Source organism: Phyllostomus discolor, chromosome 4, assembly GCF_004126475.2.
Source record: "Phyllostomus discolor isolate MPI-MPIP mPhyDis1 chromosome 4, mPhyDis1.pri.v3, whole genome shotgun sequence".
NCBI classification, from domain to species: Eukaryota; Metazoa; Chordata; class Mammalia; order Chiroptera; family Phyllostomidae; genus Phyllostomus; species Phyllostomus discolor.
Window position 1 is genome coordinate 130547001 of NC_040906.2, and position 20413 is coordinate 130567413.

The following is a 20413-nucleotide window of genomic DNA, read 5'->3' on the forward strand; positions in this document are numbered from 1 at the left end:
TCAGGCACATAACACCCATTATAAATGTTAGCTACTGACCGAACCTTTAGGAGAGGCAGCAGACTGTAGAGATTCAGCACAAACACTGGAGCCCATCTGCCCCTGTCTAAATCCTGCCTTTGCCCCAGCAAAATTCTTATGCTCTGTGCACCTTGGCTTTCTCATTGACACAATATACCTATTGGCTTGTTATGATGATTAAAGCTTATATCATAGGCTTGTTATGACAATTAAACAAGTTATTTTACAGTTCCTGGCAGACAGTAAACACCATATAAGTGCTTCTTAAATGCATAAAGTAAGCACAATTACTCTAATTCTAATAATGCTATGATCATAACTGAATTGAATACCCATCAATCTGTCACATCACTCACACCGAGCAGCTATAATTTTAAAGTGACAACTGAGTATCATTTTTGACATATAATTACCCTTTAAAAATTAGCGTAGAGATTGGCAGTTTAAAAACATAGATTAAGTAGATTTTAAGTAGATGAAGCATGAGGGAAACAAATTACTGTTTCCACCTATGTGGATATATTAGAGATAATGTCCTGTCACTGATACATTTGGCTAGTCTGAGACTCCTGAGGATTTACAACTACCTTCCATTTAACACAAACAATTAAGCTATAGTAATTACAGTATTTTATGCTAAATTAGCAGCTGCTGTGTTTCCAACCTATTCTAAAGTATTGGGTATACTGCCTAAGTTAAGTAATTCTCTTTAAAGAAAATAAAATTTATAGGTATTTTAAAATATGAAAAATGTGAGGTAATCAGTATTCTAAATATCATGAGCCATTATATATAAGCTACAAATATTTTAACAACATAAAAAAATAAGAATACATTTTCTTTTTTTAAAAAAAGATTTTATTTATTTTTAGAGAGGGAAGGGAGGGAGAAAGAGAGAGAGAAAGAGAGAGAGAGAGACATCAATGTACGGTTGCTGGGGGTCATGGCCTGCAACCCAGGCATGTGCCCTGACTGGGAATCAACCTGGTACACTTTGGTTCCCAGCCCGCGCTCAATCCACTGAGCTACGCCAGCCAGGGCAAGAATACATTTTCTAATAAAGGAGTAAGTTCATTTTATTGGTTCACTACTAATATGATCACAAGTAATTTTATTAGTTCTTTGCCTTATCTGTATCTTCTAAAGTTTCTACCACAAATAGTACTATTTTAAAATAAGAAAAATATTGATTCACTCAAGACAGTTTTTTTAAAGATTTTATTTATTTATTTTTAGAGAGGGAAGGGAGGGAGACAGAGAGAGAGAGAAACATCAATGTATGGTTGCTGGGGGTCATGGCCTGCAACCCAGGCATGTACCCTGACTGGGAATCAAACCTGCAACACTTTGGTTCACAGCCCACACTCAATTCGCTGAGTTATGACAGCCAGGGCAATAGTTTGTTTTTTGTTTTTGTTTTTTTAGTTACCACTACTGTTACCACTACTTTAGTTACCACTTCCTAGACTACAGTCTAGAAAGCAGCAGAAAAATTCCTGTCCTTATGAAGTTTTACATTATTGAATGGGGGAACTATAGATAATAAACATGCGATTGAATGACTCCAAAGCTGAGATAATTGGCCATGGTAAAAAATGCTGAAAAAAATGAATAAAACACAATCACATAGAATATTAGTTCTATGAGATTTGATTGCAGTGTGGGCAGATCCAACCACAGATTCAGTTTAAGATCACCAAGTTGCACTGTGGCTAAACAGTGAGTATATGTATTAGTTTGCTAGGGCTGCCATAACAAAAACCATACACTAGGGAGCTTTAACAAAAATTTATTTTCTTATAGTTCTATTGGGTAGAGGTCCAAGATCAAGGTGTCAAGAGAGTTGGTTTCTTCTGAGGGCCTCTCTCCTTGGCTTATAGATGGCTGTCTTCTTTACATGGTCTTCACTCTATGTGTGTGTGTGTCTGAATCTCTTCTTACATGGACACCAGTCACACTGGACACCAGTCATACTGGACAACAGTCACACTGGACTTAGGAGTCACCTTACACAACTCATTCAACATTATTTAGCTCTTTTCAAATTCTACCTCCAAATACAGTCAACATTATGAGGTACTAGGAATTTGGATTTCAACATATGAATTTGGGAGAGACACAATTTAGTCCATAAAAACATATCATCTTGTTATCATGTCTTTCAGAGTCCTCACCATCACCTGCCATATTGCATAAACAAATGTTATTGTCTGTCTTTCCTCACTGGCATGTTAGCTCCAAGAGAGCAGGGGCTGAGCTATATTTGCTACTGCATCCCTAGTACCTGCATATCATAGGTACTCAATGGCTCTAATAAGTGGGTGTGTGATTTAATTAATGCATACTGTATGATTCAGTCTTGTCTAACAAGCAAAATTTACATCAAATATTTAGGTATGTACCCTAAATATCAATTTTTCAGTTAAAAGTTCAATTTTTTTTGCCAAATATGAGAACCCTATTCCAATCTAATTTCACTTTCAAGGCAGTAACTAATCTTGCTGCATCATTGTCTGAATTTCTGTTCTTCAAATAAATCATACTTGTTAGTTACAATTAAACCTTTTGGTCAACCCTCCCTGGATGCCCATGATGAATAGCAGACAGATAATTGCGAGTTCAGGGTCTCATTTGTTTTTCTTACAGTGTGGTTCCTGGGAAGTGCTCTCCTTTTTCATCCCCTAGAGGACTAATAAATTAAATCAATGTGCTTTTATAGAGGAAATTTTACTGCCAGGAGCATTTAGGGGGGGAAATCAGAAAATACATACAAAAAGAACAAAAACCCTCCAAGCTCTATAGCAACTAGAAGGCCTTGGAGAAATGCTGCGTGTGTTCAGTGACAATGAGGACTTACTTCAGCTGTTGAGAGCAAGTCATGGTCACTTATAAAAGGTAGATTAGTTAGGCATTTGTGCTTTCAGAAATAACAATTCAAAAAGAAAAGTGCATTTGAGAGTGCACTCTGTAATCACGCAGTTTATGGAAAGCTGGGGATAATTGTCCATGCTCCTTTCCCGTGGCCTGCTCTCCTTCCTCCACATAGACACTCTGAGAGCCACACTGCTAGTGCACACATACCCCACCCTCCACTGTATCGTGTTAGCCCAGCAGTGTTAGAGAGCCCAGGTGGCCAAATAACCTGGTACAAAGCAAGGACAGAAACAATAAAATGTGGCAATGCAGGTGGGGAGCGGGGAGCTTTTCTGTGGAAAAAAAAGTGTTTACAGTTATTTTTAATTCAGAATATCTATCACAGAGATGAAAATACCATGTTGAATTTTTTGCACTTATTTTGGGGGCTGATTTTTATATTTATTTCTAAATTATGTATTATTTAAAATACACATGAAGGTGGTTTAATTGGGGTTATAAACATTTTGGTGCTTAACAACAGTTAGTCTAGCCCTGGGCCAGAGAGGGAGCTTCTGAATGAAGTTGAGTAAATAATGGTACCCAAGCTCCTAGCTGATTTGTGCAAAGACAAGTCATGACACAAGTTCTTCCCTCAGATTTTTTTACTTAAGACTAAGGTATGGTAAATTCCATCTCTCTTTTTTGGCTAAAGGTTACAAACTGTTTGTGAAAGAGCCAATATGGCCAGCAGATGTTTTCTTATTAGTCTTCCCAATGTTTGAAAACTTTTTTGAATTAGTTGACCTTTAAATATCAGAAAATTTCATATATAAATCTTGAGCTCAAGCTTCCCTGGGAATAACTAGGTGTGGAACACTAGATGAACATTTCTTCATAGCAACCATTGATTACAGCTCTGGAATGGAGTATGCATCTCCTAATTCATGGGTTGGCAAAACATTTTCTGTACTGGGCCAGATAGCAAATATTTGCAGCTTTTCAAGCTGCATACTATCTGTTGCAACTACTCAACTATGCCACTGTAGCACAAAAGAAGCCACAGACAATACATAAATATTCTTTACAAAAACCAGTCCACAAGCTGAATTTGGTCCCTCTGCCAAATTTGGTCCCAAGCCATAATTTGTCAACCTCTGCTCTAGTTTCTCACAGCCAGCACCACTCCTTATTTTTCTATACCAGCCCACTTCACTCATTTGTGTTATTTGCCTGGCCCCTATGGCCTTTGTGTTGATAATCCCTGATGCTTAGGGGCTGTCAGTGCTCATTCTCTTCATGGAGAAATTCATGAAAACAAAAGCACAGAGACATGCAGAGATGAGAGATGGTGTGATAGGCAGAATAGACTCCCAAAGATTTTCACACCCTAAGCCCTTGAACCTGTAGATTATGTCTAACTGCAGGTGAAAGGCACTTTTCCAATGTTGTTATAGTTAAATAGAATCTTTAAATAGGATTACCCAGGTGGACCCTTGAAAGCAGAGAACTGCCTCCAGCTGTAGGCAGGAAAAAACTGTGGATGAAGGGGAATTGGGAGAGATTCCAAGCGGGAAAAGGATTTGAAGCATTGCTGGCCCTGACATATAGAAAGAGAGAGAGGATTTTAGGAGCTAAGGGCCACCCAGTTGATAGCCAGCCAGGAAATAAGAACCTCAGTTCTATAACAGTAAGGAATTGAATTCTCCCAACAATCTGAATGAACTGAAAGTGGAAAGTTCCCTAGAATCTCTGGGTAAGAACCCAGAGCTCTAACACTCTGATTTTGACCTTGCAAACCCTGATAAAAAGAAAGCAGCTGAGCCAACCCAGACTTCTGATATCCGTAAGTCGGAGATAATGAATTTTGTTCTTTCAAGATGCTAAGTTGGTGGTAATTTGTTATAGAATCAATAGAAAAATAATGCACAAGTGTATGGAGTTCTATAGTGTTCACCCCCAGGCTCTACTTCCTCCTTAGCCCTTGTGTGTAGTAAAGAATTTCACTGTGCCCAAGGAGAGCACTGGTCTTTACCCTTGGCACCTAAGAGGTCATCTCTAACATCTTGCAATTTCCTTTCTGACAAGAGTACCTCTGTTTACTTGTGGCTTCTGGCCCCTCTAGAAAGTCTAGTAATGTCATTTATTGTTGAGTCATGCAGTATCAGCTTGACCCCCAGGAGGGCTAGGGACTGAGATCAGCCATGTGGCCAGTTGGCTGTGGAAACCCAATAGAGACTCTGGACACTAAGACTCAGGTGAGCTTCTCTGCTTACAACACTCTGTGCATATTGTCACACATTGCTGCTGAGAGAATAGTGTCATTCATGACTCCACATTGAGAAAGCTGATGGAAGCTCCATGGTTAGAACTTTCCTGGACTCCCCTGCAACAAGTTACTTCCCTTGTCTGATTTTAATCTGTGTTGTTTCATAACAATAAACTATAACCTTGAATATAATCACTTTCAGTGAGTTCTTTGAGTCCTATAGCACATTATGAAAACTAAAATTAATCTTGGGAAACTCCCAAACATGCAATTAGTGTCAGAAGTAAGCATTGCCTGGTGGATACTGTCTCTCTAACTTCACACCCTGCTATATTTCTGACTTTCCAAACCTTGTTCATTCAACCCTTTCATTGTGGATTTCCTCAAGGATAAAAAAAAAATACCTCCTTTTAACTAGCTTCTCTCATTTGGATCTCAGAGGTTTTTAACCAATGTACTCATAGTCCAAAATAGCCATATCACGATTAACAAGCCTGAAATTCAGAATAACATACAGTCACTTTTAGAAAAGACTTGAGAGATCATCCATTACAACCCCTACATTTTCCAGATAAGCAGCCTAGTGGGTAAAGAAAGCTGTAAAGCACTTTACAGATGATAGCTATATAAATTCTTCTAAGTATTCTGACTACCAAGCTAGCATTCCTTGGCCAAAATCACATCATCTCTAATTCAAACACAAATTTGGGATTTGTGGCTGGAACCACATGCCTGTTTGTCCCAGAGTTCTTACCGGTATAGCTGGAGTCTGGGTTGAATTCACCACCAGGAGTGCCGGCTGATGTTTCGAGGGGCAAGGGTTTTATCACTGTTACGTGATCCTGGAAGTCCTTGTCATCTTGTGGTAGATGAGATTCAGCAGAGCCATGTCCCACAACTGGTTTGCTCATATCCCCTACTTTGTGACACACCATTTGTTTTTTGATCTTTTCTGTAGTAATAAAGAAAAATGTTAAGAAAGATGTTAACAAAGGCAAATATTAAGAAAAATGTTAAGAAATGTTAACAAAGGAAAGATGCCATTGTTTCCAACTGTCTTTCAATATGATATGGAGAGAAATGCTTGAGGAAACAATTTATTCCTAGGTGGTGGTGTACAAAATAAAGGGCAGTGGGCATAGTACACCCTAGCTGCAGGCCATAAGGGGTGCAGTAGAGAATTTAGAAACAATTTCAAAAATCTAAAAAAGTCTGACTGCTTTTCATTTTTGCTATGTACTAGCCATTCCTACTGACCTGCCTTGGAAAACACTAATGTTCCTAGAATTGAGTCTGTGTCCAAATTAACTCCTAGTTTCAGCACTGCTTCTGATCCATTAGAGTCTAATTGGAATTCCAACACATTGTATGAAAACATGCTCCACACCTTTATCATGACCTCCCAAATCCTCAGTAATAATCTTTGGACTCAGAACAGACATGCACTTCTTTGCTTACTTAATTGTTCCTTCTGTTACATTCTCTTTTTTCCCACTATATCTCCTCACCCTGCCACCCTATAAATTCTGAATATTTTGGTTGATTGTTTTCATATACTACATTGCAAGCCCATACTTGCCATCTTTTATGTTGCCCATGTAGAAATAAAATTTATTTCTTTTATTTCCTTCCATGAAAGAAAAGCAAATTTATTATGAAAAGATAGACCAAATAAAAAATTGTCATTGACCACATATTTTTGAGGGATGATAGTAGCAAGATACCTCCTGAGAGTAAGAGTCTCACACTCTACCAACTAAGCTAGCCAAGCACATGTACAAGGTACCTTTTGAGTTGGATATATCCATTTCTCCTATTTCAGTTGAAGAAATCTGTGATTTAGTGACTTTCTTTCTTGTCCTCCTTAATTTAGTCATCCTGCTGCCTTCCATCTCATTGCCTTCATCTCTCGCATCCTATAATAATTAATCAACAAAAGGTCCAATAACAGATCAGGCACACAACTAAATTTGGTTGTCAAGAAGGTATGATGATTGGACAGTTAAATTTTAAAATGAGTATAGGAGACTTTTATGACAAGGTAAATTTTGTCATTTCCACCTCCACTTGAATAATTCAAAATTATAAAGCCCAACATTCTGCTGACAGGCTGGATTTTCTTTATTGCCTTTTGGATGTGGTACAGAAAATCTCATGAAATAAATTAAGCTCTTGTCCAACTAGTCAAGATTTCTAACCTTATTTTATACTCTGGAGTGTGTAATATTATTTATTCCTAAATAATTTTAATGAATGCATTTGAGCTAAAAAGTTTTCTTCTTATGATTTCTTTTTTAGCATCTCTAATGTCTTTGACCAGAGGCATAAGAACTTGAGAATTTGATTCTGTTTTTTCTTACCTCATCCTTATTGCATCAATATTTACTTCAAAAAAGCACTTGACAAAATGCTGTTTTGTGACTCTATTTTATATGTGTAAATTGAATGCCATACACAAACTTTTATAGCTTAAGATATATAAAGAAAAACAATTTTAAACTAAATGACCAAACTTCCTACACTCTCATCTTTGACAGAATCCCTTGATAGGCTTGTCAAGGGCTATTTCCAGCAGGAAAATGGACAGAGAGGCAGGGGCCAGGGGTGAGGAGCTCCTGTGTCTCTGCACCAGCAGTGCACAGAATCACTTCGGAGCCCCAGGACACAAAAGTCAACACTAAAACAAAAATTACAATTTTTTTAAAGATGACACTAGTATTTTGAGGGGAAATAAAAGTGGCATGGTCAGGGTCAAAAACTGTACTCTAAAATGTTTTGAGCTATTATCTTTTTGAAGAGCAGTTTCTCAGAAGTTCCATATCTGGGGGCAAGTTATATAAACACATGAACGGAGCAGTTGCTGGGGCATAGTTGTACCTATTTTTCAAGAAAACCAATTCTGCCTCTGAAGGTTAATAGAGAAAAAAATTTTTCCTTGTCTTGTTTATATGTAATTATGATATATTATTTTTGATTCTATGTTAACAGAGCTATATTTCACAAGGTAAAACTTTTTTGTTATTTTAAAGTTTTACTACTTAGGGTATTGTGGTCTTTTTCACTCCAAATAATATTATACTTGGACTATGATACTAATTGTAAGATAACTTTTTTCTAGTAGTATACAATTTTATTTAAATATCTGTATAAATATTCCCAATACACTTCTTATAGGATTCTGATAGTAATATACTAACCTATTTATGTATTTATCATTTCTAAAATTGCACTTCCAGAAATGTACATTTTATAATTATAGTTTTTCTTTTTGTATTTAATTTATTGGGGTGACATTGGTTACTAGGGTCATACAGGTGTCAATGTATAATTGTATTTTTGGTAACTATTTTTATAAATATATGTCTTTATTTTTAAGAAGTCTCATTTAGAAAATAAAATATTTGTTCAGGTATACAAATATCAAGTAAACCTGAGCAGACTAACATTTGTACTAATTTGACCTTTTGGGGGTTCCCTTATATACAGACTGAAGAAATCAAATGAGATAAACTTTGAGATTTCTTCCACCTTTAAACTCTGACATCAACTGATATAATAATGTGCTAAAATTGAGCACTTAGTCAGGCACATTTCCTCAGCATAACCATCAAAGTAGTTGAATCTCCACTTTGTAAATGATAAAAGTGAAATCCAGAATAACTTGCTCAAGGCCACATGAGTGAATGGAAGATGCAGGTTACAAACAGGTCTTCTGATTTCCAAATGCCATTCTCCTTCCAAAATGCCAGAGACTGAAGCCCAGAGAAAGTTCATTTTAGTAACATTTATTGGTCTCCATATATTCAAGACCAAAAGGAAAAATTTCTTAAGAAAATAACAAAGACAGCTCACCTAGTACTAATCTGAGAATTTCACCAATAAAATCCCAGAACTAAGTCATAGTATATACTTCTGACTCCATAACAGATGTTCAAGAAAAAATATTTTTACATAAAGAATGTATTTAGTTTAGTCCTTTGACTTTCTCTTGTATACTAGGATGACCAAAGTATAGACATATCTATAATAGCTGAAACAAATTTAAAAGATTTTTGATGTGTCCTGTCTCCAGTGGAGTATTTTTATTCTCCTTTGTCTTTTAATTATATTTAGTTATGATGTGAATGATATTTCAGTAAAAAAATTATTAGAAGATGACCGCATAGGTAAACAAGGCTCACCTCCTTGCACAACCACATCAAAATTACAACTAAAATGTAAAACATTCAGAACTGTCATAAATTGAGCAGAATGTAAGTCTGACAACTAAGGAATTAGAGAAACCACATCCATCCAGACTGTTAGCAGAGACGAAGATGCAGAATGGGCTTGTCCCACATCCACATACAGTGGATAAAAATTTGGGAGGAATATTTTGGGAGCAAGAAGTCCCAGTCACATATCAGGCCCTACAGCCCAGGGTTTCAGTGCTAGGAAGATAAGTCTCCATAACTTCTGGCTGCAAAAACCAGCAGGAATTGAATCAGTAAAAGAAACCAATGGAGCCCAAAGCAGTTCCCCTTTAAGAACCCACACACAGCCTTACTCAGACTCACTCCCTCTGAGCTCCAGCCCTGAGGTAGCAGCTTGAAATGCACCAGTGGCCTACAGTGAGGAAATGAAGTGTCTAACATCAAGGTGGGAGCTGGAAAATAGCTTTCTCCCAAACAGAAAAGCAGGCAGAGGCTATTGTCCCCTTTCTGAGCCCTACCCCCACAGAGCCACAAAGCTGGCAGGGGGCTGCCATATCTGAGACTCCATCAACCTGGCTAACATTGTTTGCCTTGCCCTGGACATCCCCTGAGATTCTGTCCTACCCAACTTATGGGCCCACCCAAACTGTTAACCATGACTTTTTCATCTGAATGGCAGGTTTTGGCTCATGCTCCATAACTTTCTAAATCTTATCAAACAAGCAACAAGTAGCCTCAGTAAGTTCCCAGCCCCCATACTTCTTACTAAGTGGGCCCAGGATGGGCAGTAGCAGCAGCCAGCACAGAGTCACAGCCTGGCTTCACCTGGGAATCTCCAAGCCCAGCATAAGCAGCAGCCATTTCAAGTTGTTTGTAGCTCATGCAGGGTGGCCCTGGGAAGAACATAGGTGAGACTGACTTGGCCTACACAACCCGGGAAACTCCAGTGCCTGCGGACCTGGTGGACAGCTACAGATCATGTCAAAGCAATAGAACCCTGCCCCTGCACAGCTGATCATCCACAGGGGGTAAAGATTGGTGTTCAGTGATAACAGCCAGTCCTTGCAGCTGACTGGCCTGGGTCAATCCCTCCCATTGACCTGCCAACACCAATCAAGGCTCAACTACAAGAGCAAACTATACTCAGCTCACACAAAGGATGAACTTTGAATGCTCAGCTTAGGTGACAGGAGAGGCTGTGCCTCTGGACCCTACAGCACACCTACTACATTAGGCCATGCGACCAAGACACAGAGTCAAGCAGCTCTACCTAATATATAGAATCAAACAGGGAGGCTGCCAAAAGGAGCAAAGAATCATGGCCCTAAGGAAAGAACAGGTCAAAACTCCAGAAAAGGAACTAAACAAATGGAGATAAGCAATCTACCAGATGCAAAGGATATACTAATTGGAGTAAAGAACAATTTACATGAAAACAACTGTAGGCTGCATGAAGCCAAAAAGCAAATCAACGATTTGGAACATAAGGAAGCAAAAAACAACCAATTATTAGAACAACTAGGAGAAAAAATAATGCAAAAAAATGAGGATAGTGTAAGGAGCCTCTGAGACAAATTCATGCATTTCAACATTTGGATCACATGGATGCCAGAAAGAAAAGAGAAAGAACAAGAAGTTGGAAACCTATTTGAAAAAATAATGGAAGAAAATTTCACTAATTTGGTGAAGGAAATAGACATGCAAGTCCATAAAGCAAAGAGTCCCAAACAAGATGAATGCAAAGAGGCCCACTCCAAGATACATCGTAATCAAAATGCCAAAGGTTAAATATAAAGAGAGAATCTTAACAGCAACAAGAGAATAGTTAGTCACCTACAGGGGAGTTCCTATAAGACTCCCAGCTGATTTATCAAAAGAAGCTTTGCAAGTTAGAAGGGATTGACAAGAAATATTCAAAGTCATGAAAAGCAAGCACCTACAGCCAAGATTACTCTACTCAGCAAAGATATCATTTAGAATCAAAGAACCAGTAAAGAGCTTCTCAGACAAGAAAAGACTAAGGGAGTTCATCATCACCAAACCATTATTATATGATGTGTTAAGGGGACTCATTTAAGAAAAAGAACAAAACTATAATCAGTAAAAAAACAATAAAAACATGTCTATCAATAATTGAATCTAAAAAAGAAACTAAGGAAACAAGAACAGAGACAGACTTATGGACACAGAGAATTATCTGATGGTTGCCAGACAGGAGGGGAGGGGGACGAATAAAGAGGTGAGGGGATTAAGAAGTACAAATAGAGCCTTGGCTGGCGTAGCTCAGTGGATTGATCACGGGCTGTGAACTAAAGTGTCGCGGGTTCGATTCCCAGCCAGGGCACATGCCTGGGTTGCAGGCTATAACCCCCAGCAACCACACATTGATGTTTCTCTCTCTCTCTCTATCTCCCTCCCTTCCCTCTCTAAAAATAAATAAATAAATTTTTTTTAAAAAAAGTACAAATAGGTAGTTACAGAATAGCCATGGGGATGTAAAATACAGTATAGGAAATGGAATAGCCAAAGAGGTTATACACAAGACCCGTGGACATGAACAATGGTGTGGAGATTGCCTGAGGGAGTGGGGGGTGCTGGGTGGAGATGGGCAAAGGGGAAAAAATTGGGACAACTGTAACAGCATAATCAATAAAATATAACTTTGAAAAATTAAAATAAACAAGCTAGCATTCCTTCAGTAAAAATCTCCCAATAGGAAGCCTTTCAATACAAGTTTTTGATGGTATTTTTACTTATTCTTTCTAAATGACAAATCACTACCATTTACCTCAGCACCATAGGTTTGCAAAGTAACACATTCATGTTTGGTGGTAGGGGGGCAAAGGGAGAAAAATTGGGACAACTATAATAGCCTAATCAATAAAATATAATTTAAAAATGCAAAAAAATAAAATCATTTTTAAAAATTAAAAAAATTTAGTAACCAGGATTTGTGTGATTTGGGTTCTAATTCTGACTTTTCCACTAAGTGGAAAGTTCTTCTGTAATGTTAGTGTTTTCATCTAGAAATGCTACAACAAATACAATCATACTCTGCAAGTATATCAACATTTTACAAGTATTTCATAACTAATCATTATTATGTCTCACTTAACACTTATAAAACATCCAGTGGACATTCATTATTACCTACATTTTCACCAAGGCAGAAAAATACTCCACAGGGGTTAAGTCACCTGTTCAAGTTCATATGACTGCCAAAGAAGAATGGGAATTATTTAAGTGGCTTCCCACATCACTGCAGCATGACAATTGAACTGGATGAAATTCCAGTTCTACCATATAATGTTATCTGTGTGACTCATAGAAACCACTTCACACAACTTCTTCAATATAACCTTTTACAACTGTATTTTTTCATAACTCTTTCTGTGTAAGGATTAAAACCATCTTAACTTACCACCAGCTTAAGCTTCATCAGTTCAAACAGTGAGGACTATGGCTAACCTACTATGGATGAAGCAAATTTAAAAACATAAAAATAAGTAGAACACAGTCCCTTTTTATATAATCTTACAACCAAAAATAGGCAACAAAGTATTATTATGGAAGTAGTATTATGGAAGTCAAAGTTTTCCATGTTGTTAAGAAAGTGATTCACGAAGCTCATGGAGAGCAAGCTCAAATCCGGGCTGATAATAAAAAGCCACCATGGGCTAGATGGTGAACACCAGGGCTGACACCCCTTCCCAGAAAGGAGCCAACGTGGGGCTCTGGCCAGTTGCCATGACAAAATGTGGCCCCAGTGACGCCTGTTTTCCAAATCTCCAAGGAAATCCAGATATCTGGGTTCTTACGGGAAATTTCATGATTTTTAAATGTTGGCAATTAATTTAAAGTATAAAGTAGGGAGTAAAGAAGAAAAGAAAGTTTCTCAACTACCACGTAGAAGATCTCAAAGACTGAAGTGCTGTCAGAATATGCAGCAATTCCAGAGGGCCCTGGGCACAATGATAGCTGCAGTGATCCTGTGTTTTTTGCCATCAGTGGTATCTAGTGTGGTACTGAGAGTTGATTGTCAAAATATTTCACCATTAGCACAGCTGTGAAAAATAATGAACACTTTTTATTATACCTACTATGTGTCACGTCTCTTCTAAATGCTCTGTGTATATTAATTCATTTAGTCTCAGAAAAATCTCTTGAGATAGATAACATCATCATCTCAATTTTAGAGATGAGGGAAACTTAGTCAAAGAAAGACTAATTAGCCTCAAATCACACATCTTTTAAGTAATAGAGCTAGGGTTTGAACCCCTCAATTGGCTATAGAAGACTAGGGAAGAATGCTAGAAAGCTCCTGGGGGCCAAGCGTTAACTCTTTAGTTGATGGATTATGGAGAGATCCAAGGGCCCTATTGGAACAGTAGGACAACTAGAGAAGTTTGGGGTGTTGACTCATTGCAGCTGTTTATCTACCAGCTTGGAAATGTTATGTAAGCAGTCAGCAATACAGTTGCAGCTGACAAATCTGTTTGCAACTTTATGTTGAACAAGCAGTGCCTGATGCATAGTGAGTACTAAATAGATGTTAGTTGTGATATTACTCAGGCACCATGCATTACTGGGGATCCCTTTGAGAAGATACTTCATTTTAGGTTACTTCATGGGCCCCTAGTTTATGGGGAAAATTTCAGAGTTTATTAGAACCTGTCAGGTTCTAATCTGTTATCTAAGCAGCTCTAGATTCTGAACTTAATAAACTAAAGGAATCTCTCGGACAGATGAGGGTGTGTTAAGTAGTCTGAGGCTTCTCAGAGGGAGCAGTGTGTACAACATTCTGAGGCTTGGACTTTAATGCTGCTATTATTAAACTGGCAGGATATTTTATAAATAGAGCCTTCATATAGCCAAGGAAACTAGGCCAAGCTTAAAGAAGAAAAGGAGACACCTGAGCTGAGGGTAGAGAGGGAAGCATTATAAGACTGGAGAAACTGTGAGCATGAGGACAGATAATGCAGTTTCTGATGGCATAGACAAGTATGCAAATCTAACTCATGCTTAATGTAGACAATCTCAAAATTCTCCAACAGATTGATTGTGATTTCTTTTGACATTTCCACCTGAAAATATATTCCCACTTGAGAAATGTTTCTGCTATCATTCCATCAAGATGGCTCCTCTGTCTTATACATAGGAATGGCTTTACAGAATGTTTTCTATTACAAGACATTTTCAAATTTGTGTTTTTCTCATCACAGTATTTCTTCTGAAAGTTGTTTACATGGATTAATATAATTTTGTCATTTTGTATTTCAATTCAGTGGCTTGATCAAATTAATTAAAAGAGGTTTAACCTAAAGGGATTCTGCCAAACATTAAATATAGACCCTAATTTGACCTAATAAGTTTCCTCCCAATAAAATAACCAGTGTTATTTACATTCTAAATATCAATGGTTTTTATTCATTTACTTTTAATTTTCTCTTATAGCTACTTTTTTAATGTCAATACTTTAAAACCTTTCTTTTGACCCCTGTATACTGGCTGTGGTCAGGTACAATCATCCATACATTCTGATACTGCAAATGATAAAGGTGCTCAAAACAGAAAGCAAACCAAGAAAATCTCCCAAGTTTTAACCTCTGTTAGAAATAATGGGGAAAAAAGAATTAATGATTATCAAATTTAAAAGAATATGTCAAACTGAAAAGAATGTGTCTTCAGTTTTCTTAAAATATATTCTTCAAAGAAAAAGGGACAAAAATGTATTTAAAATATTTACAGAAGAGATATTTCAAAGAGCACATTATACACTTGAATCAACTTATCTAAAAATATCCATACCTATTAACCACTATTTCTATCTCTGTCCACCTGGTCTAAGAAAACAATTTTTTTAGTATTTATTTATTTTTATACAGAGGAAAAGAAGGGCAGGAGAAAGAGAGGGAAACATCAATGTGTGGTTGCCTCTTATGTGCCCCCTACTGGGGACCTGGCCTGAAACCCAGGCATGTACCCTAGCCTGGGAATCAAATCAATGACCCTCTGGTACCCAGGCCAGTTCTCAATCCACTGAGCCACACAAGCCAGGGCTCTAAGAAAATAATTTAAAGTATATAGAGTTACATGTATCCCAGTGCCACCTTTGTTATAACAGTGAAAACTTGAAAGCAGCAAAGAATAAAGTAGGAGGAGGTAAATACATTGTCATAATTCTATTCAGTGACTCCCATTTAGAAATGAGCACTTCCACTTCCCATTTTGTCACCTAGATTACCACAGCCATTACCGAACTGTTGCCCCTGCATTCAGTGTTAGCATTCAGTTCTCCTACCTATTCTCCAGGCACCTGCCATGTTACTTCTCTAAATCACAATTTTGGTCTTGTTATTTCTCTGCTTAGGATACTTCCACAATTTCCCATCACCTTCAGAAAAAATTCAAATTAGTATTCTCTGAGGCACCGCTTCACCAATCTCTCCAGGCTCCATAGCTGGTTATTTTCACCTACCAACCTATCTCCATACTGACAAAATTAGTTTTATCATTCTTGTGACCAATGTTGCTTCCTTCTTGCCTAGGCTATTATTGATTATCTAGCCCAACCCAGTGAGGTAGTTTTCTACTCTTATGCCCACCACTCAAAATTAACCCAACTCCCTGGACAACTCACTGCAGTCACCCTATTCAAAGACGATTAATTTTCTTAAACCCCCAATGAGAGTAGATGCCTCATTAAACTTCGTAGCCCATTCAAATAAATCATGATTATTGTCTTCTTCACTGCAATTGGTAAACTATTTAATCTCCTCTTAGAAATATCATTCAGTGCTTTGTAAAATAATTATCAGTATCATTAAAGTAGCTTTCTTTCATCTACCTATTTTTTTCTAAATGAAAAGGCAATGATTAGTTTAGCCCAAGCATTGTGATTTCTTAAATGCCAAGTATATGTATAGGTACCTCTTCTAGGTGTAAGAGCCACTGCAGCTATAAACCAAGGAACTAAGTAAGACCACCAATATCCACTTAGGCAATTCCCATAACCTGTACATTTTTAACAAGTAAATGTTTTCAGAAAGAACTGTTTTTTTTATTACTACAAATAGTTCTTGTAATGGCTCCTTTTCTAATATAAATTCTTTAATAGTTGTTTCTTGTAAAGATGTAATGTGTCAGTACTGATTGGGACCAGACACATTTTAAAATATACCAAAAATAGAAATTGAAGAGAATAGATATAGTGTATTCACACTTCTTGTTGGCAAATGACTTACTCGGACTACTCTACTTTGTATAGAATTAATTCATTTATTCAACAAGTACTTAGAATAGGCCAGTCACATCTTTACCAATGGAATAGCCAATCCATCTTTAGTTCTTCTAGAGGATCTAGAAGAATGTACAGGTTATGGGAAAACAAAACCTTTTTATTACATATTTTTTAGTTTTCCATTTTACTTAGTGAATTTCTGTACTTTTAAATTTTTGCAATGAAGGTTATTATAATTGTAAGAAAGAACAGATAACAACAAAAATATCAAGATTTCATGTATTCAGATAGGACTTCCAAAAATGCAATGGAGTTTAGAGATTAAAATGCTTTAAAAATATACCAATGAAGGTATAATTTTCAGTACAAGTAGCCCTGTGGATAATGTGTCCTAAGAATATCTTATTTTCTGGTAGTTGGAAAATGGTGGTCTTTTGGGTCCTTGTGCATAATGATCTCAGAGAGTCCATAAAGATTACTTGTTGTTTCATGGAACATAATATAATACATGATTAAAAAGGTGTATGAGTGTGTGTTATATGAATAAGGAAGGTACTAGTAGACCATTTTCCTGATGAGGTAGCTGAATTTCTGAAAGATGAAGTAAAGCACCTAATTTCACATCTAGAAAGTACAAAATCCAAAAGGATGGTTTCAAAGTCTTCTTTCATTTCTTCATGCTACTTACGAATTTTACAGACAATAAAACACTAAAAACTAAAGATATTGCCTTTAAGAATACTAAATGCTGAACAATTGTATATAAAATGCAGCAGTAAATACAAGTCTTTTTTAACTTCACATTTCAATTTAGAGTTCAGTAACATCTCTGTCCTTGGAGGTGAAACTATGCACAGAAGGAAAATACAGATAAATTTCTTGAAAGTTACAAAGAATCAGAATTTTACTTAACATAATGAGCTAAAAATGAGATAGTCTATCTGGGAAAGTGTCATGTTTCTCATCCTCAAGTGCATTTGTGGAAGGATTAGACAGTCAAATGTCAGCAATCACCAGACACCTCCAGTTCTACCACCAGAGATGCTCACCACTTTTGCAATAAGACTACCTAGATCCAAGTCGACAGATTAGGTGGAACCCTATTGCACCTGTATAACCACATCCACCCAAGAATTTCTGAACAGCTTCATTATAGAGTCTCTGTGTGAAAGAAGTGTCACAATGTAGATGATGGGGCTGTTTCTCATGTAAAGAACTCTGGATTTCACGCCCATCCCAGGAAGACAGCAAAATACACAACAGCAGCAGCACCAAGCGCAGAGCACATCACTTCTGGGAGCAAGGCCAGGAAAAGCTGCTACAGAACTCTCTCTATGGGGAAATGTGCCTAACCAATAGTTTCAGAGAAGGGAAGAAAACAATCTTCTGAAGGTATAGTGCCATGTTATTTTAATAAGATGAATCTAAATAATAAAGGAAGCCAAAATAGTAAAGAAAGCAAAAAATCTGGTCAATTCCCTGAGCTCAGTGCTAGTACTGTTCTTATTTAGCCTTTTCATAAGTGAACTGAAAAATAAATCTCAATATTTCCCAGAGACATTAAGATTTTGCACCAAAATATATATATAACTCTTTGGTGAGGATCAAAGTAATTTTTGAAAGCTTTGTGGATAGGCAGAAAAGCAACAGATACGCTTCAAAGGTAAGAAAAGACTTGCAGGAAAAAAATTCTTTTTTAAATTTTTACTAAATTTAGTGGGGTGACATTGATTAAGACATTGCAGAAATTTTTAAATATACATATAGTATGTAATACATATTTACAAGAATGGGTTCTGATATAGTGTGAAATTTACCCAAAAACATTACAGAACTGCTGGAGAAGACATCAATGAATGGGCTGCTGCAGATAAAAATACTGGGCCTCAGCAAACAACATATTTTAAATATAATGAGAGAAGGCATTCTATCTTTTAAAAATATAACATGCCTAGAACTAGAATAATAAATATAGTTCTAATCCCTATAACTTAGGAAAGTCTTAGTGGGCTATAAATGGATAGATGTGTGTTTATTTATATTAACGTATGCCACATAAAATTATCATTATTATACCAAAAGGCATATAAAGGTCTACTATGCAAAAGAAAAATAAAACTCTTCAAGACTGTGAAAATGAAACCTTAGTGGAGATATCACTCGCCAGCCTACAACATAACAAGGGCATTCTGGTTTCAGTAAGTGGACTCAACTGTACATGTGAAACACGAGGCTATTTTTAACATCAGGAGAGGTACTTGAACCAAAAAAATGTGGACTTGAGGTAAATAAAAATTAATATAAAATGAACTAAAAACCTTGGAACCTGAAAACAAAACTTTAAATCCTAGAGAGAAAATGCATTTAAAATATAAAAATAGACTCAGGACATTTGTCTAAAGTTACACAAAAAAATAACATAAAGCAGAAAAAGTAGGGTAAGTGGGGGCCAGTAAATCTCTAGCCCTGAGTCCTGCCTGTAGAAGGTCAGTCACAGCCTCCCATAGAGCTGCTGCACCAGTGCCCTGACACACAGACAGATACACGCTACAAAGCAGAGTAGACCTCTGGTCTCACCTCAGGTGGCATTCATTCCTCCTACAAGTGTAGGCATCAGCTCTCTCTGTCTGCTTGTGCAGGTGTTTTGGGGATGAGTCATAAGCATCTACAGGGCAGGGAACAGATCTTACCCACCTTGCTTAGCATATTACCTAGCTCAGTGCCACACACAAGGTTTTTGACAAATAGATTTTAATTTTTATGATATGTGGCCATTTCCCTCAATTTTGCAACCTCATACACTCATAAGATCTACTTTTGGGAATAAGAATGTGTTTTTGATCTATCCTCTGTTCGCCACTGTTAAGAATTCAGCTGATTACATGACTTTATGATATTGCTTCAAAGAGGGAATTTCAGTAAAATATTCTTTAGGGAAATACCAAATCTAAGATTAATAACTGTTCATTTTTACTGAAGGTTCTGCTGAAGAATCTGTTCTGCTTAGAAGAGTGATCATCCTAGCAGATTTTCTTCACACAATCTGCCCTCCTGAATCATCGCGCCTTTGTTCGGCTGCCGTGTTTTTTCAGTTAACCTCACACTGCAGCTGCTCACGTCATCAGAGCATCTGGTATGGAACATAATCTTTGTCCTTTTCCAGACATTAGCTAACTGGAAAAGAAATGGCACACACTATCTCCCTCTTTCATCCCAAGTACTTTTTCTTCCCGAGAATATGACTCTGCTCAGGAGAGCACAAAGGAGGTTATTCAGCAGAGAGTTGGGTCAAGTGGACGCCAAGGCTCACCTTTATTACAGCTATTAAATATAATGTTCTCTCCCAGTTAACAAGGAACTTTCTTCCAAAAGGGAGACTGTGTCTCTTGCTGTGAAAATTGTGTACTTTAAAATCATATCATTGTTTTTTTTTTCTGTTCTCCTAAGAGTAAACAATCAATATTGGTCTAGACTAGACTAGAGATAGTGTGATTCTTAAGAGTTTTCACAAAAACTGGGTCGCCTGGAATCCTTGGCTAAAATTATGAGAGGTCAGGGAGAAAACACAGTTCTACCACAAGCTCAGTAGTAGCAAAACCTATTCCAATTTAGTTAGAAATCAAAATTTCAAAAAGCTGGTGATGTGAATACTAGTTACTTTCTTCCTCTAAACCATCACTAACAGAAAAAAAATCCCCCTTTTCAGGCCCTCTTTGTCAGAGCTAGCTGGACCCCATAATGTATGATCAACCCTAATAGTTTTATGAGCCTTTGTCCTCAGAACTAGAAAATTACTGGAAGCACCCTGAATGTACAGAGGCTCCAGGTACTTACAAA

General features: G+C 37.1%; 1 protein-coding gene across 4 annotated transcripts in view; it reads right to left on the reverse strand.

Moving 5' to 3' along the window:
• Positions 1-20413, reverse strand: part of LGSN (lengsin, lens protein with glutamine synthetase domain) — a 35173-nt gene that overhangs the window by 5719 nt on the left and 9041 nt on the right. For 2 of the 4 annotated variants that reach the window (XM_036024297.1, XM_036024298.1), the window contains exons 2-4: positions 6930-7059; positions 6401-6487; positions 5898-6095 (exon numbers count right to left, since the gene is read on the reverse strand). In XM_036024297.1, coding sequence (XP_035880190.1) covers positions 5898-6095; positions 6401-6487; positions 6930-7059 — 415 coding nt within the window. The remainder of the gene's footprint in view (positions 1-5897; positions 6096-6400; positions 6488-6929; positions 7060-20413) is intronic. The other 2 variants (XM_028511007.2, XM_036024299.1) reach the window with 2 other exon arrangements.